General features: G+C 36.5%; 2 protein-coding genes across 2 annotated transcripts; both read right to left on the reverse strand.

Moving 5' to 3' along the window:
• Positions 1-3,128: 3,128 nt before the first annotated feature.
• LOC6040893 (protein D2) lies at positions 3,129-4,283 on the reverse strand. Its single transcript, XM_001850169.2, has 2 exons — positions 3,604-4,283; positions 3,129-3,530 (listed from the first exon to the last, which is right to left on the reverse strand). Exons 1-2 carry the CDS (start codon positions 4,038-4,040, stop codon positions 3,374-3,376), a joined length of 594 nt encoding a protein of 197 aa, XP_001850221.2. The 5' UTR covers positions 4,041-4,283; the 3' UTR covers positions 3,129-3,373.
• A 2,394-nt stretch (positions 4,284-6,677) lies between these two features.
• Positions 6,678-12,690, reverse strand: LOC6040894 (protein D3). The gene is made up of 2 exons (XM_001850170.2): positions 12,136-12,690; positions 6,678-7,304 (listed from the first exon to the last, which is right to left on the reverse strand). The coding sequence occupies exons 1-2, from the start codon at positions 12,615-12,617 to the stop codon at positions 7,160-7,162; spliced, it is 627 nt and encodes a 208-aa protein (XP_001850222.1). The 5' UTR covers positions 12,618-12,690; the 3' UTR covers positions 6,678-7,159.
• Positions 12,691-17,031: the final 4,341 nt, after the last annotated feature.

The following is a 17,031-nucleotide window of genomic DNA, read 5'->3' on the forward strand; positions in this document are numbered from 1 at the left end:
TAAACAGAATTGAATAATAATTTTAATATTAAAGTTTTTATAAATTCAATTGCTCAAACATTTTAAAATTCTAAGCGAATCTACAAGTCGAAATTTCAAAAAATTTAAAAATCGGAAATATAGAAATTCTTAATTACAAATTTACGAAAACCTCGAATTTATAACAATCAAAAACTCTATTTCCTCCAAAATTAAAAAAATCTGGAATGAAAAATTAAGAATTTAAGAATTTAAAAATTCAAGAAAAAAAATTAAACATTTGTACCAGCCTTATTTCATAATTTCCAAATTTCCAAACTTCCTAATTTCCTGATTTCCTAGTTTCCGATTATCCTAATTTCCTTATTTCCTAATTTCCTGATTTCCATATTTCCAAATTTCCTAATTTCTTAACTTCATAACTTCCTTAACTTCTTATTTCCTAGTTTCCTAATTTCCTAACTTCCTAATTTCCTGATTTCCATATTTCCTGTTTTCCTAACTTCCTAACTTCTTAACTTCCGAATATCATATTTTTTAAATTTAATTTCCTATTTTCCTAATTCCTAATTTCCTAATTTCCTAACATCCTAATTTACTAATTTCTTAATTTTATAATTTGGTAATTTCCTTGTTTCCTTATTACATAATTTTCTTATTTTCTTAATTTTACTAATTTGCTTATATCATAATTTCCAAATTTCCTAATTCCCTGATTTCCTAATTTCCTAATTTTTTAATTTCCTTATTTCTTATTTCCTTATTTTTTATTTCCTTATTTCATAGTTACATAATTTTTTATTTTAGTTTTTCTAGTTTTAGATTTTAAGAATTTATAATTTTCAGTTTTTTTAACGGGAATTTTCAATTATTGATAGAAATCATAATTTTGTTTATAATTGTTGTTAAAAGTTTTTTGAATAAAAATGTTTAATCTTTAATTTTAACTTTTGAATATTTTGAATCTTTTTATTTTTTCCTCGAAAGAACCTCAAGCGCGCACACCGTCAATCGCGCTCAAACCGAACTATCAACTTTTCTTGGGGGAGTCACGAAAAGAACACGCAACATTTCTTGACCGCGTTCCTTCCGATCAGCATACCGTTCTTTAACAAATGTTGTTTACTTTTTAAATCGTCTAAAAAGCTTTGGTAATGAGAAACTATTAAAAAAAATCAGTTAAAAGCAAAAAAATCATCATGGTCTGAGAACATTCAAATAGCTTTGTGCAAAAAATAATTTACTAGAATATAAAATTTAATTTTACAAATTAAAAATAAACAAAGAAAATACCTATGAAAAAAATCAACGCAAAACATAACTAAAAAAAATATTAAAAATATTCTCAAGCATCGTTTGGACGAATCACAAAAACGAAATAAAATTTCTTATCTTAATATTTTTTACCAAATATAATGCTTTTACCTATTATTATCATTAAAATAAGTTTCATCATGATCGCAGGATTTTAATGATCTTTATTCGATTTTGACTAAATTTGATTCTACGGCTGCATGTTTAAAAACTATACTTCGGTGCCGGTGTGTTCTTTTTTACTAAGCTTGCTAGGATTCTTATCTAGATAAAACAAAAGGGCACACGGGCATCGTTTTTTTAATTTTGAAGAGGGATTTTTCTGTTTTGAATTACACCGTAATGAAATCCAAAGCCAAATCATCTGATTATTTTACGAATCCGGGAAATTATACAATAGAATTAATACTAGTTCAGATCAAACTATTTAGGCTTATTAAATATCAAATTTGCTAACAAGTTAAAGCAAAAAGAATCATGATTGATTAAATTATGTGAAATTATCTGAAAAAAAAACATTAAAAAAAACAAGCCCTGATATCATTAAGCATAAGCATAAGCATAAGCATAGGTGCCCACCCGCAGTTGCTACTCCGTTATTGACCAGGACCTCCAGAAGTTACATCCACGAGCCGTGGAAGATAAGTGGGAGCTATCTTTCCTCGCTTCGCAACTTCTCAAAGGCCCCTATCATGCTGATCAATACCGGCGCCGGCCACGACCAGTGGTAGAGTCACGGGGAAGTGGATGGGAATGTTAGTCCGATACTTGAGTGATAGAGACCGCCCAATCGACTGCTTCTCCGACAAAGTATCACATGAGTTTTGAGGGGGTTAGTAGATGGGTATGAGGTCAGGATTCACGAGTGGCAGTGATGTGACCATGAGCATTTTGTTTATCGGTTGAAAATTTAAAATCTTAGGCAGCCGGCTGCGGAAAGATAGATAATTGATTATTTAAAAAAAACTTTTATCGAACGCGTGCCAGCCGAGCAGTAGTGCTATGGGCTGGACTTATCAGTATATTTTTACTGTTTTACAATTTAGATAACGCGAGCAAATTTCAAAAATAGTAAATAAATGACGATTTACTCTTCATAAAATCGATAGTTTGATGAATTAATACTAAAACTGCCAGTTGGAATAAACTTTTACGATCATTTACGACGAAAATTATAGCGAAAAAACAGGACTGCGCGTTCCCAGAAGCTCTGCACTTCAAAAAAAAAACAAGCCCTGATATCATTATCGATTTAATGAAATCTGAGAAAATATTCAGCCAACCTAATTCCTACAATAAATTTTCAATTTAACCTATCTCTAATTATTTGAAATAATCAAATAATTGAACATAAAATAACTGAGTTTCTGAATTTAAACATATCAAGGACTCCAATTGCAATTATAAAATCAAAACTCTTTGAAGCAATCATGGAAAAATATCATCAATTTATTAAAATGCTCGTAAATTTGAGAGGGGCGCCAAATTGATACTTCGCCAAGGGCGCCGTGGACCCAAGGTACGGCTCTGGATCCGGCCTTTTGAGGTTATGTATAACATAATGTTTAAAATACTTCACTTACTTAATATTTTTTAATAGGATCTTATTTGACCCCAAAGCGGTCATAAAAAGGCAAACCCGGCAAAAAACGATTCAGCCAGTTTTGAGATATGCGTGTGGAAAGAAAATCATGTCTACACACATCCCCACAGACATTTGCTCAGATAATGATTCTGAGTCGATATGTATACGTAAAAGTATATCTAAGAGGTGTATTTAGTGAGGAAGGCAAAAATGGCTTTATGATATGTTAAATTGAGTTGCCCTTCAAAACTAACCTTATTTCTTTTTTTTTAATTTATTTTTCTCTTTCTATGCTTCATTACTACTTCACATATGAGTAATACATGGCACTAAACATAACTAAACAATTTGTCCCATCCTTTTTTGTATGTCCGACATGCTTCCTAACTTTAAATGCTTTACGAAATTGCATGTTGTCATGCAACGTACTCCACGTGGCGGCGGACTACATATGTTACATTCTTCTTCCTTCACCGCTGCCTGCACCAAAATCGGCTAGAACGCATTCTGGAACTGCCCCAACTGACGGTACAACTTGGGCACGTACTCGCTCCACTGAGCCTGGAAGAAGTTGCCGGCCACCGGAACTGGAGACAACTGATACTTTTCGGAGAACTTTTGAATCGAAAATTTCCCTCGTCCCTGGGAACTCCTGCAGAAACAAAAAAACAATACACAGGAAACGGGTCAAATCCGGTCAAGTTCACTGACCTCCTCCCACTCACCTGTTGGACAGTCGCGCCTCGTCGCAGTCGAGCAGGCCGTTGGGCTGTTGGTACAGCAGGAACACGTACCGGTGCAGGCCGGTCTTTTTGGCCGGTGCAGCTCCAATGTACTCGGACAGAACGTCGCCGCGGTCAATGTCCCCGTTTCCGGGGATGTTCACCACCAGCCAGTGGTGCCACTCGCGGAACTTTGGCGTCGTCCGGCAGGGCGCGTCCGGATCGGTCATGCACAGCGTGTAGTACGAAGCAGGTTCCGCCGGTGGCATCCACCGCACCACCGGGATATCCTTGACCTGTTTCGGCATCAGAATGTTGCCCAGGTTGACGCGGTGGTCACCCGGGTACGTCACCTGGAGGAGCGATTCCGGCGGGACGGGAATTACGTCCGGCACGATTTTGTGGTTCTTGAAGTCACGCACAAACTCGAGACCGGCCATCGTGACCGACACGTGGGTGCTGCCGCCGCCGACTTGCCGACAGTGACTGTGCCGTGGTGGAATTTGGTCGGCGAGTCGAAGCGAGAGGTGCTTGCATCGCCAGCGAGTTTTTGGGTCATCGCGAAGTGCCGCCGGGTTTCCATGCAACGTTCCCGAAAAATCAAGTGGAGCAGTAGCGTCGAATGCAGTTCATGTTCGGCGTTTTGCCTTCCTCACTGAGGTAAGGCTATAATCCTGCTCTAAAATTAAACTTTTTATTAAAAGCTCGAAAACCCACCTTGATGTATACATATCGACTCAGAATCGAAAACTGAACAAATGTCTGTGTGTATGTGTGTGTGTATGTGTGTGTGTATGTGTGTGTGTATGTGTGTGTGTATGTGTGTGGGTATGTGTGTGTGTATGTGTGTGTGTATGTGACCAATAATGTCACGCAGTTTTCTCAGCACTGGCTGAACCGATTTTGACCAAACCAGTCGCATTCGACTTGGTTTAGGGTCCCATACGGTGCTATTGAATTGTTTGAAGTTTCGATAAGTAGTTCAAATGTTATGTATAAAAATGTGTTTTCGCATATTTTCGGAAGATGAATAAATGACAGTAAACTGAACCAAACATCATCACGTTATACATCGTTATTTAGGTAATTGAAAGACCTTTCCAACGAATCTACAACATTGAAGATCTGGCAACCCTGTCTCGAGTTATAACCACTTAAGTGATATTTATGTACTTTTTTGAAGCCGGATCTCACTTAAATGTATGTGCCGATGTCCGGATCCATCATCCGACCCATCGTTGATTAGGTAATTGAAAGACCTTTCCAACGAATCTACAACATTGAAGATCTTGCAACCCTGTCTCGAGTTATAACCACTTAAGTGATATTTATGAACTTTTTTTGTAGCCGGATCTCATTTAAATGTATGTAAACAATGTCCGGATCCATCATCCGACCCATCGTTGGTTAGGTAATTGAAAGACCTTTCCAACGAATCTACAACATTGAAGATCTGGCAACCCTGTCTCGAGTTATAACCACTTAAGTGATATTTATGTATACTTTTTTGAAGCCGGATCTCACTTAAATGTATGTAAACGATGTCCGGATCCATCATCCGACCCATCGTTGATTAGGTAATTGAAAGACCTTTCCAACGAATTTACAACATTGAAAATCTGGCAACCCTGTCTCGAGTTATAACCACTTATGTGATATTTATGTACTTTTTTTGTTGCCGGATCTCATTTAAATGTATGTAAACAATGTCTGGATCCATCATCCGACACATCGTTGGTTAGGTAATTGAAAGACCTTTCCGACGAATCTACAACATTGAAGATCTGGCAACCCTGTCTCGAGTTATAACCACTTAAGTGATATTTATGTACTTTTTGTGTAGCCGTATCATCCCTGTCTCGAGTTCTGACCACTTATAATGCCACTTATGAGCCCTTGAGTGATATGTGTGTTTTTTTGGATCAATTTTGTGTCCAAACCCATCATATTACATATCACCCATTGTTGGAAAAGAGTGAGGAAGGCACCAACCACATAGGTGGATTAAGTTAGTTTTTTTTTATTAGTTTGCAAATTGTTATAGAGGACTATATTTTTGCCATTCCGTTGTAAAAGTATTCACTTTTCCTGTCATTCTAGAACGACGAAACGGCCTACCTTTCAGCACTTGTATCGAAAAGTGATACTGACAGCCAATAACAATATTTATTCAATTTGGATATTTCAACTTCGATAAATGTACGACTCGTGCTGGATATCAAGAATAAAACAAGTTTTTTTTCTGAAAACGCAAACAAAGATAGAACTATTTATGTTTGATAAAGGTTAATCTATCAAGTATCTATATACAAAAAATATAATTTGCCAAAATTTTGATTTTGCTGATTTGGGTGAAGATTTGTCAAACAAGTTAGGCAATAAAAATCAAATGGGCAGCAGCAGCAGCAGCAGCAAGCCAGAGAGGGTGACGAAAATCCCCAAGAAATCGCTCCTCTCCTTTGTTCCAATGTTCGTAAAGCCATTTCTTTACCCTTTTTCTTGGGAGGTGCGTATTAACCTATCTCGTCTCGGCACCGAAGAGGACCTAATAAAAATAAGTTATGAATTAAAAAAAATGGCGGAGAAAGTTGCATCATAAGAGTCATGCACGATCTTGAGCACTATTTTGAAATGTGCTGCAAGAAAATTTGTATTGTCAAGAAGGACAGATGACGACTGACTGGAAATTTTAATGGGAAGAGAAATTATCTTGCACAAAAAACAAAAACAGCAACAAGAGAATTAATATGAATAAGAAGACCTCTTCGCTTCTCCCTCCCAGGTATTAACCCTTAAGTTAGAAAAGATTTGGTATCATAGTTCAAAAACTTTATAAAAGTTGCAAACATTATGTAAATGTTTCTACATAGAAACATGCAAAAAATAGAAAATATTAAAAAAAATTAAACCTGTACAACCTGTTAAACAACTATGTATTTAGAAATCTTAAAAAAAAAACAAATTAAAAAAAATCTACGTCACTGGACATTATTTCTACTAACTGCAATAGAGTTTCGCCCTTCCCCTGTCACGAGATTTTCGGAAGGCTCTAGCAAATAAAACATCGAAAGCCGAAATTGAGTCTTATGGATTCATGTTATTGTATTTTCTTTGTAGGTTGAAAGTACCCTCCCGATGGTGAAACCACAGACAAACAGACATGAATCTTTGTAGAAGTTATCAAAACAATTCTTCGTCATCGTAGTCCTAAAGTGTTTAGCAAAAAAATAATGTGTAAAAAATCAAAATAGAACCAAATCATGGTGGCGTCACCAGTTTCGATTGCAGATCGTTGACTTCAGAAAATTTGAATAAACCGTTGATCATGCAATTAAAAAAAAAGTTTCACGTCTGCCTGTCTGTGGTACGGTGGTACTCGCGCGGTGATTTTATTGCCAAGTGGTGCCAAAACAAGTGAGTTGTAGAACCATTTGCTACTTCTGTTTCCTCCCTCCGCTTCATCGCTACTACCGGAAACAGAGTGTGAGTGTGCTTCTGTGCTGCTATTGTTTTGTGTGTATGTGCTTGAGTGTGTTGATGTTGGTTCGGAGTTTTTCGCTCACTTCCGGGACGAATCCAGGCTCGCGTACACCTGCGGAACGTAGTCGTCGTACTGGGCCTGGTAAAAGTTGCCGGCAATCGGCGTTCCGAGCGCGTACTTGGCGGCGAATTCGGCCACGCGGAACATGCCACGGTTCGGGTTGCTGTTGGTGGTGAGGGGAAAAGAGAGAGAAAAAGGACACTCAATGTAGTATATGTCGATTTTGTATCGCGATTTGTGGCTGTATTGGAATTGGTTTTGTTTTGTTTGTGTGTTGCCCTTAAGTACATGATGCACCACGTGCTAATACAAAGTGGGTGAATGTTAGCGGAATTTCAATTTCAATTCTATGCACTTTGCAATTTTGCTTGTCACACTCCAGTTTTCTACTTTCCCCGATTTGCTAGGTCAGTGGGGTGTTTTGATTTATGAATTTTAATCAGAGAGATGTTGGGGATGCTCAGAGTGCATTAGGTTGAGCAGCTCGTCTTTGCTTTTCTCATTGGATTTTTTTTAAATGAGAGCAACTGTCTATAATCGCTCTAATGATTGCTCTAAATGTTTATAAATTTGCAAAAGGATTCACCTTGCGACGGGTATGCAAACCCATTTCCACCAGACAATTTCTGTGCCATATAAAATTTCATAGAGAAAAACAAATTTTGATTTTTCGGATTTTTAATATTCTATTCGCTTTTTTTAATTTATTAATTTCGACCCGAGACTTTGAAAGGCTTGAGATTTTTTCGCAAAATGAAGAGTACAAATAAAATACGTACGGAATTGTATGGAATCATACTGACCGGAGTAGAGAAAGGTTCTAGGTACTTCTAGAAGAAGTTTTAATTAAATTTTGAAAAGTTTGAAAAGTTAGTTAAGGCCGATGCAAATATTTAAAAAAGTTTTTGTCCCTGACCGAGGTCAAGGGGGGGGGGGGGGCAAAAAAATAAAAAAAATATAAAAATTCAAATAACAAGCCATAGTGTTCACATATAAATGAAAAAAGTGTTTTAAAATGCATTTTATACTAGTTCAGTTGTTTCGAAAAAAATCTTAAGATTTTTTAATAAACCCAAACATGCTAAAAATTATTTTAAACGCAGAAGAATGTATTTTAATTTGATTTCAGCTGGTTGCACATGAATTTTCATTGAAATTTTGCCTAACTATAATTAAGAAAACGTTGAGGAATAGCATTAATTTCATAATCTCAAATTGTCATGATTTTCTAAATGCAAATGATTTCAAATCAGAAAACGGAATGCTTTTTCGGATTCTTCGGACAATTTTCCACTAAGAGGAAGTAAACAAAGCTAGTAAATAATAACAATCGTGTGTTTTTGCAACATAATTTTAATAAAATTTCCAAATTTGAGGCATTTTCAGTAGAACAAATTTCATTCAAAATGTGAAAACTTTTGATTCGTGCTTCGAATTCAGTTTAAAATACAATATGAATCGATAATTTAACAAACAAAACTAACAAATTAACAAATTTCAGGCAAAAATTCAGACTTTTAACAATTTTACCTAAAATTCATATGTGAGCAATTCCAGTCCAAAACAGGAATTTTTCAGGTACTTTTTCCTCGACCCTCTCCGATTTCAATGAAACTTTGTAGACATGTTATCCTACGCTTATATAAGCCATTTTTGTGTATATGGAGCCAGTTACACTCGATAATGACATTTGGGAAGGGCGTAAGTGTTTAAAATATTTTTGTAATTCGGAATTTAAATACTTCTGTATTTCGAAGACGTTGCATCGTATCAAAAAGTGGTCAAAGACAAACTTGTAGGAAATTTGACGGGCTTTTCGATAAAAATACACTGAAAGAAAAAAAACACTCAACTGTTATGAGATTTTTTAATTTTAAAGTTTAAAAGTCAAATTTGAGGGGGAGCCCACGATTTTTTTTTCGTTCAAAATTTTTGAGAAAATAGCCTAAAATGTTACAAAAACACTCACGAAAAATGCAGGATGGAGCAACTCACCTAAAAAAAGACAAAAATCATTTACTGACACTGTTTTTTTGAAAAGTGCTCTAAACGTCAAAATTTTCAAAATCCGAGTGCGGGAATCGATTTTCCAGACAATTTTACATAAAAGTTTCCATATTGACCATTGTCCTAAGTCCAATCCTTGTGAAGTTACCGCGGTTTTAAAAATAAAAATATTGAAAAAATAGGTTTTTTGATGGTTTTTCGCAATTTTTATATGACAGACTTGATTTTTCAGTCTCGTGAATATTTTTACCGGACAGCTCGTCCAATTTCCCATAAGTTTGTCTTTGATCACATTTCAATTGGATGTACGAGCTTACAGATATAAGCTAATTACATTGCTCATAACTGAAAACATAATATTTTTTCAGTGTAGTATAGTAACCTGGATAGTTAATTAGCTTATATCTGTAAGCCCGTACATCCAATTGAAATGTGGTTAAAGAAAAACTTATAGGAAATTGGACGAGCTTTCCGGTAAAAATATTTTCGAGACTGAAAAATCAAGTCTGTCATATAGAAATTGCGAAAAACCATCAAAAAACCTATTTTTTCAAAAATTTTATTTTTAAAACCGCGGTAACTTCACAAGGATTGGACTTAGGACAATGGTTCTTTCAGTGTATTTTTTTCGGAAAGCCCGTCAAATTTCCTACAAGTTTGTCTTTGACCACTTTTTGATACGATGCAACGGCTTCGAGATATAGCAATATTTAAATTACGAAATACAAAAATATTGAAAACACTTATGCCCTTCTCAAATGTCATTATCGAGTGTAACTGGCTCCATATACACAAAATTGGCTTATATATGCCTAGGATAACATGTCTACAAAGTTTCATTGCAATCGGAGAGGGTCGAGAAAAAAGTACCTAAAAATTTACTGTTTTGGGCTGGAATTGCTCTAATACATTACAACAAATAACTTTTTTTGGGTTTTTCTTTCATTGTAGTGTTTTATAATGTTCTTTTACAATCTTTTTGGAATTTTAAGGAATAAATAAATTTTGCTGGAAATGTAGAATTAATTTCTGCGTTTCATACAATATTTTAACGAACAATATCTTTAAAAAAATAGTTCTAAATCTGACAAGCAATATTTGTTTAGTTTGGAAACTACATCCTAAATGCTTGTTAAAAATCTTGTAAAGTATTTGAAATAAAATAAATAATGCATAAATGTACCGAGAAGCGATTTATCAATGAAATATTTAAAATTTCGCGGCATTTCACGGTGCTTACAAAATTTTACGGCTAGGGCCAAATTTCACGCATTACGTGGCTTCCGCGAAATCGCGAAAAATCACTAGTCCTAACAATGATGAACGATTAGAATATTATTTATTTCTTTATACTTTATTGAGACTAAAATTTAAACAAATTCTATCACAACAAAAAAACACGAAAAAATTAAAAAGTGACTAGAAAACAGTGTTCCCACGAGCCAAAGCCGTCGGCTAGGCTAGGTTCATTTTTCTGGTTCAGGTTCACACCACACCTCGGCAAGCATCGTCGGCTCAGGCTCACCGAGTGCCGTGAGCCATGGTTCTTTGGTTCAAACCAGGCGAGGGTAGCCAAAATGAACCTTTGGCTTGAACCAGACTTGAACCTGGCTTGAACCTGATCAAAGAATGTTAGGCTAAACGGCAAGCTTTGTTACACCGTGACACTGTTTAACACTAAATATACACCTTAACATTGTTACACCGTAACATTGTTACACCGTAACATTGTTACACCGTAACATTGTTACACCGTAACATTCGTTACATCGTAGTATGATTACAACGTAACATTGTTACACCACAACATTCATTACACCGTAACAGTGTTACACCACAACATTCATTACACCGTAACAGTGTTACACCGTAATAGTGTTACACCTCAACAGTGTTACACCATAACATTGTTACACCGTAATAGTCTTACACCGTAACAGTATTACGGTGTAACGCATGTCACGGTGTAATGAATGCTACGATGCAACGAATGTTGCGGTGCAACAATGTAACGGTGTAACCAAACTACGGTGTCACGAATGTTGTGGTGTAACAATGTTACGGTGTAATCACACTACGGTGTCACGAATGTTGCGGTGTAACAATGTTACGGTGTAATGAATGTTACGGTGTAATCATACTACGGTGTAACGAATGCTACGTTGTAACGAATGTTGCGGTGTAACAATGTTACGGTGTAATGAATGTTGCGGTGTAACGAATGTTGTGGTGTAACAATGTTACGGTGTAACGAATGTTGCGATGTAACAATGTTACGGTGTAATGAATGTTACATTGTAACATTGTTACACAATAATATTTGTTACACAGTAGCATTATTGCTATGGTTTTCATTAGCCTGGTTAGCCTGGTTGGTCTGGCTTAAGCCATGGTTCATGGTTCACTGAACCAGGATTGAACCACAAAGAGAGGTTTAAGCCGAACCAAGTTTATAGGTGAACCTAGCCTAACCGGTTCATTTGGGAACTCTGCTAGAAAATATGAAATACATAACAAATGCAAACAATATTGGATGGTGGTTTAAGAATAGGTAAAAAAAACAGAAAAAAAACAGTTAAGAAAAAGCAAGTACAAATTCTTAAATTTCAAGAAGTGAAGTTTTTAAGTAGGTAGCAAAAAGGTTGCAAAAAGTAGTGTGAAACTTTAAAGTACCTTTTTTGACGGTGTCTGGACCAAAGAGCTTATCTGAAAATATGTTTATCTGATTTCTAAGGAAATTTTACGTAACATACTCACAAATAGAAGGAGTTAATTTACAGGTTTCCAAGATTTGAGTTTTTATAAAGTTGGGGTTTTCGACGCGTCACTACTTGTTTTACTAAAACTGCAATAACTTAAAAGTTTAGGCGATTATCTATACTTTTTTGGGCAACAAAAGTTGCGTCTTTCAATTATACGAATAATTAATCATAATTTCCGGAACCTGAACTAATCACATAGATTCAAACAAAACTTAAACCACTCACCGATTGTTCAACCTGGGCTCGTCAAAGTCGATCTTGCCGGACGGCTGTTTGTACACCAGGAACGCATACCGGTGCAGTCCGGACCCCTGAGGCGGTGCCGAGCTGATGTACTCCGCCACCGGCTCACCCGAGGCCACGTCCTCGCCGGGAATGTTGATCACGATCCAGTGGCGCCACTCGCGCATTTTCGGGTTAGCCCGACTGGGCGCATCCGGGTCAGTCAAAATCAGCGTGTACAGCGAGTTGGAGTCCGCCTCCCAGCTGACGGTCGGTTGATCTTTGACCTGGGTCGGGGTCAGTTCGTTACCGAGGGACGCTTCGGCACCCGACGGGTAGGTGACCTTGGCCAGCATGGCGGGGGCTTCCGGAATGATGTCCGGCACCAGTTCCTGGCCCATGAAAGCTTCCGGGACGCCACATTTGGCCACGGCACCGATGCCAACCACGAAAACCGCTTGAAACAAAAGCACCAGTTTCTTCATGGCGCTGAGTAAGGTTCTCCAGACTGACTCAACCTGTCCGGTGCAAGTTCCGAGCGAAACTGATGCGATCTGCGCCGAGGAGATGGGGAAAAGTACGTAGCAAACCTGTTTTGCGTGATTCGTGTCGGGTTGGGAAAGTTAAGCCAGTTGGCACCAAATTTAATTTTGATTTCAAATTAGTTTTGAACCGTAATTATTTATCTAAAGTTTGTTCTACGAAACACACCGTGAATTATTTCAAAATCGGTTTAAAAAGTAATTGAATTCTGTTTGAGAAAATCTATTAATAGGGTCCTAAAGCCCTTTGTGAATTTTTGTGCACAACGGTAAAAAACACGTCTAAAACCTAGCCAAAAACACATTTCTGAAAACTTTTTTTCATTTGAATGCTAAAAAAATAATTTACAGACATCAACAAAAAAATTGTCTTTAAACAGGTCAACCCACTCATTGTTTATAACAGTTTATTGGCAAAACACGATCCCATTGAACATTGTGCACCATCGGTGCGGGAAAACATATGTTTCGATCTCAACCATAAGCTTTGTTTTGCTAGTCTGGGCGATTCAGCTCTTCAAGCCTTGGCTGGAAAACGCTATGGACACACCTGGTCGTTCCAATAACCGGACTTGGCGAAAAACGAAGAATCAGCTCGGTTGTGATTAATCCACCGTTCATTATTCTGTTATTTTTTTTTTCTTGTTCTATTTGTTTACATGTATTTTTTTATTCCTTTTTTTTCGATTACCAAAGTTTTTGTCTAAATCATATATATTTTTTTATAAATTATTGCAACTTAATTTTTCTCTTGTCACAAAAGATAAAAACAAGAAATCAATCCTTCTTCTCCATGAAAGAACGCTGCTCATGTTGGAAGAAAGCAGAAGTGAGCACCTACAACACGATCTGAGGGAAACTTCTTCATTTTCTTCCTCAATTCTTGAACGCATAATCATATGTTTAAACGTTGGTCGTCCAGGGGTTTCGGTTGGGGTCGTCGTCGTTTTTTTTTTTCGTTTTAATCAAACTGCGTTTGTGTTCAAAACTGCGCATCAGATTCTAACAGGGCGAGAGAAGAACAAAGAAAAAGTTCGTTTGCCAAAGTTGAATTACCTGCGCGAAAAAAAAGGAAGGGGTCTTGATTTGGAAGACCCTAAAGATGTTGCAGTTCATTGGCACCGAACGGTTATGTTTTGAAATGAAACTTTCCATGCTCTAAATCTGATTGTAACCGTGATAAGCGAAAATTCAAATCATTAAGTACGACTCATGATGACACGAGCTGTATTTTTTATTGCACCCACGGTAGACATAAAGGCCAAAAGTGCAGTATCATGCGATATAGTTCTTTTCTGTCTATATGCAAATGACACTATACATATATCGTTGCATGTTCTATAGACTAATCGTTATTTAATTGTTTGTTTTGACGACCTTGCTCTAGGGATGGCACATGACACACTTAATGGACTAATTTTTGGTTTTGCTTTTTATTTGACGTGAAACGTGAGTTTTGCATGCCGTTTTTTATGTGGGTTATTGAGTCTTCATAAAGATTCTATTTTTAATTAGAAATTGGTGTTTTTTTTGGTGAAATTTATGTATCAAAAACATAAAATAAAACTTGTATTGGATTTACACGACCCTTTGATTTGACTGTTCCATGTAAGGGAAGTATGATATGGATTTTACTTGATTTTCACTTGATTACCTACCCATTCCATTTTGTTCGACGCAACAAGTGTGCTTTCGTTTAAGTGGTGCGCATCGAATAAAATGCATCATTTTAAATTAATTTCTGAAAATATGTTCTTCGAATTGCTGAGAAAATTCTCTATAAATGTTCGTTTCGTTTCGAAATCAGACAACTAGTTGCTGAAATACAGCCTTGCAAAGAATAAATATTGAAAAAATCAGGTTTTTCAGTTTTTAATTAGATTTTTATTTATCGTAAGAAGATAGTGCGCAACCTTTCGTCGGCTTTTCAGTGTTTAAAAAGAAACATACAATATGGATTTTTCGACCTTTTTAAATATAAGGTAGTTGACGAAAAATGAAGACTGAATCGAGAAATTAAAAGTGAGAATGTGTGCGTGCAACATGGAGTTAAACTTTTCAAAGTGCCATGGGAACCTTCACAGCAACTGCACAGAAAGTTTAACTCCATGTTGCACACACTCGATAAGCGAAATTGGGAAAATATGTTTTCACTGTGCTTGTGCCCGAAAATATTTTTTTCTGGGGTTCATTCAATAAATATCCCAACAAGACTGAATAATATATGTATTATAGTTTTTAGCTACACAGCAAAAAATCCGATGGTAAAATCGCATGCAAAAGCATGCACATCACCTTCGTCAAAATAAACTCTTAATATTACACACTGCATGTACATTTTTTGCAAAAACTAAAAAAAAGTTGCAACCGACGGGATTCAAACCCAGCACCAACAGTAAAGACTGGCGCCTTAGCCCACTCGGCCATCAGACCGATGAAACGTTGTAAGGATAAACGCATATATGAGCTTGACATTTCGGTCAAGTAGGTTTCCCATACTGATGGGCTACATATTTTAGGGTGTAAAATTACATAAAATTGCAGAAAATAATACAATATTTATTTTACACCCAGGCCTTTTACACGCAGCTGGATTACTACTTTTTTAGCTGTGTATTCTCTTAATTCGACGGTAACATTTCAAAAGACATCATGTACATTTTGACACTTTCTGGGTTATTGCATATTCTGAAAGTACTCCTAATAAGCTACCTCTCCACCAAAAATGAGCAAAAGTTACTTCAGTAAAGTCTGTTTAATCATGATTTTAAATAAAGTAACATAAATAAAATCTCTGCCATCAGCAGTCTCTGTTTATATAGCCCTGTCAACCTGTCAAATAAAAGACTACATAAACCTCGTGACGGAAAAAAGCAACATGAACAAAGCGCCATGTACATTCGGCGAAGAAACCCGGATCATAACAAAGTGTTCCCCTCAATGCCAGCAGGGTAATAAAAACGTTGGTGATTTCAAAAGAAGTTATGTTTGTTTTTCTCAAATAAAATAACGAAAATAATGTTTTATTGAATTTGGATGATCAAGTATGAATAAAAGCAACGTTTTTCATCGTTTGTTATCATTAGAACATCTTATTTTGCTTTTATATTAAAATGGGAATTGAAAATGGATGCTCAACAATCAAATGCGTTTTTCTCAAAACGCATGGTTTGTACATAATGCTTTTTGAAATGTTGGCGTCGATATTTGTTTTTTTGTTATTGACTCTAATATGAAAATCTTGATTTAACATATGCTAGCTGTCAAGTAGGATACTTTCTGTCAAGGAGAGCCGCGAAGTTAATAAAAAAAATAATAGTAGTTAGTTTATGCAACAAGTTGCAAAAGATGATTTTTCCAGCACGAGTTTTCAACCTCGTTGGATAACTACGACTACACTCAACCCCCGGTGGTTGGTCACTTTTTCGTTTGACACTTTTTTAGTTTGACCAACGGGGTGGTTGGTCAAAGTCAAGCTAAAAAGTGGCGAACTGTCACTTTTTACACGGCGCTCACGAACACTATCAAAACAAACCTTTGGTAGTGAGTGTGAACTAAAAAGTGACCCCGATCGTTTGACAACAGTTGGTGAATCAAAAAATCAAGTTTTGCAACGAGTTGCTTACAACTTTTTTGCAATTCCGAAAAACGCTTTTTGAACGGAATTGTATGTCACCTTCGGAAGGAACCGGTCAAGAAAAAATTCAAATGGGCAGCAGTGGCAGCGAAAGCAAGCCAGAGGGGGTAAAGAAAAGCCCCAAGAAATCGTTCCCACTCCTTTGTTCTGCTATTCGTAAAGCTGTTTCTTGACCCCTTTCCTTCCGATCTGCATACCAGCCTTATGTAAGGTACGCACTTCGGAAGTAATCGGTCAAGAAAAATTTTAAATGGGCAGCAGCGGTAGCGAAAGCAAGTCAGAGAGGGTGAAGAAAAGCCCTAGAAAACATTCCCTCTCTTTTGTTCTGTCGTTCGTAAAGCTGTTTCTTGACCCCTTTCTTTTGAAGAGCATACCAGCCCTTAAGGCGAAACCGTTGATCATTTTGGGAGAAAATTGATCATCACTCTAAAATATTCTGTACAAAATTCAATTTAACGAATTTCAGCACCAAAAGGAATCAGCATGTGCCGGTTGTTGCCTTTTTGAAGCCAATGAAAGAATTTTTGATCTAAATCAAATGTGCTTCAAAATTTATATAATTTTGTGGCACAGTCATTGACGTCCTAGTTGGCAATCATTGATTAATGACGATTCCCATAACTTTACAAGGAATGGGATAATCGTTACCAAAAGGAATCAGCATGTGTAGGGCATTATTCTAAACCACTTGTTGAAGGAATTTTGTCAAAATATTGAAAG

The sequence above is a fragment of the Culex quinquefasciatus genome, chromosome 1 (assembly GCF_015732765.1).
Source record: "Culex quinquefasciatus strain JHB chromosome 1, VPISU_Cqui_1.0_pri_paternal, whole genome shotgun sequence".
Taxonomy (NCBI): Eukaryota; Metazoa; Arthropoda; class Insecta; order Diptera; family Culicidae; genus Culex; species Culex quinquefasciatus.

Bases quoted from the DNA above. Each gene is read 5' to 3' on its own strand.
- LOC6040893 (XM_001850169.2), bottom strand. From the start codon at position 4,040: ATGGCCGGTCTCGAGTTTGTGCGTGACTTCAAGAACCACAAAATCGTG. The intron at 3,531-3,603 runs GTGAGTGGGAGG...TTGTTTCTGCAG, and splicing joins GAGGCGCGACTGTCCAACAG to GAGTTCCCAGGGACGAGGGA.
- LOC6040894 (XM_001850170.2), bottom strand. From the start codon at position 12,617: ATGAAGAAACTGGTGCTTTTGTTTCAAGCGGTTTTCGTGGTTGGCATC. The intron at 7,305-12,135 runs GTGAGTGGTTTA...CACCACCAACAG, and splicing joins GAGCCCAGGTTGAACAATCG to CAACCCGAACCGTGGCATGT.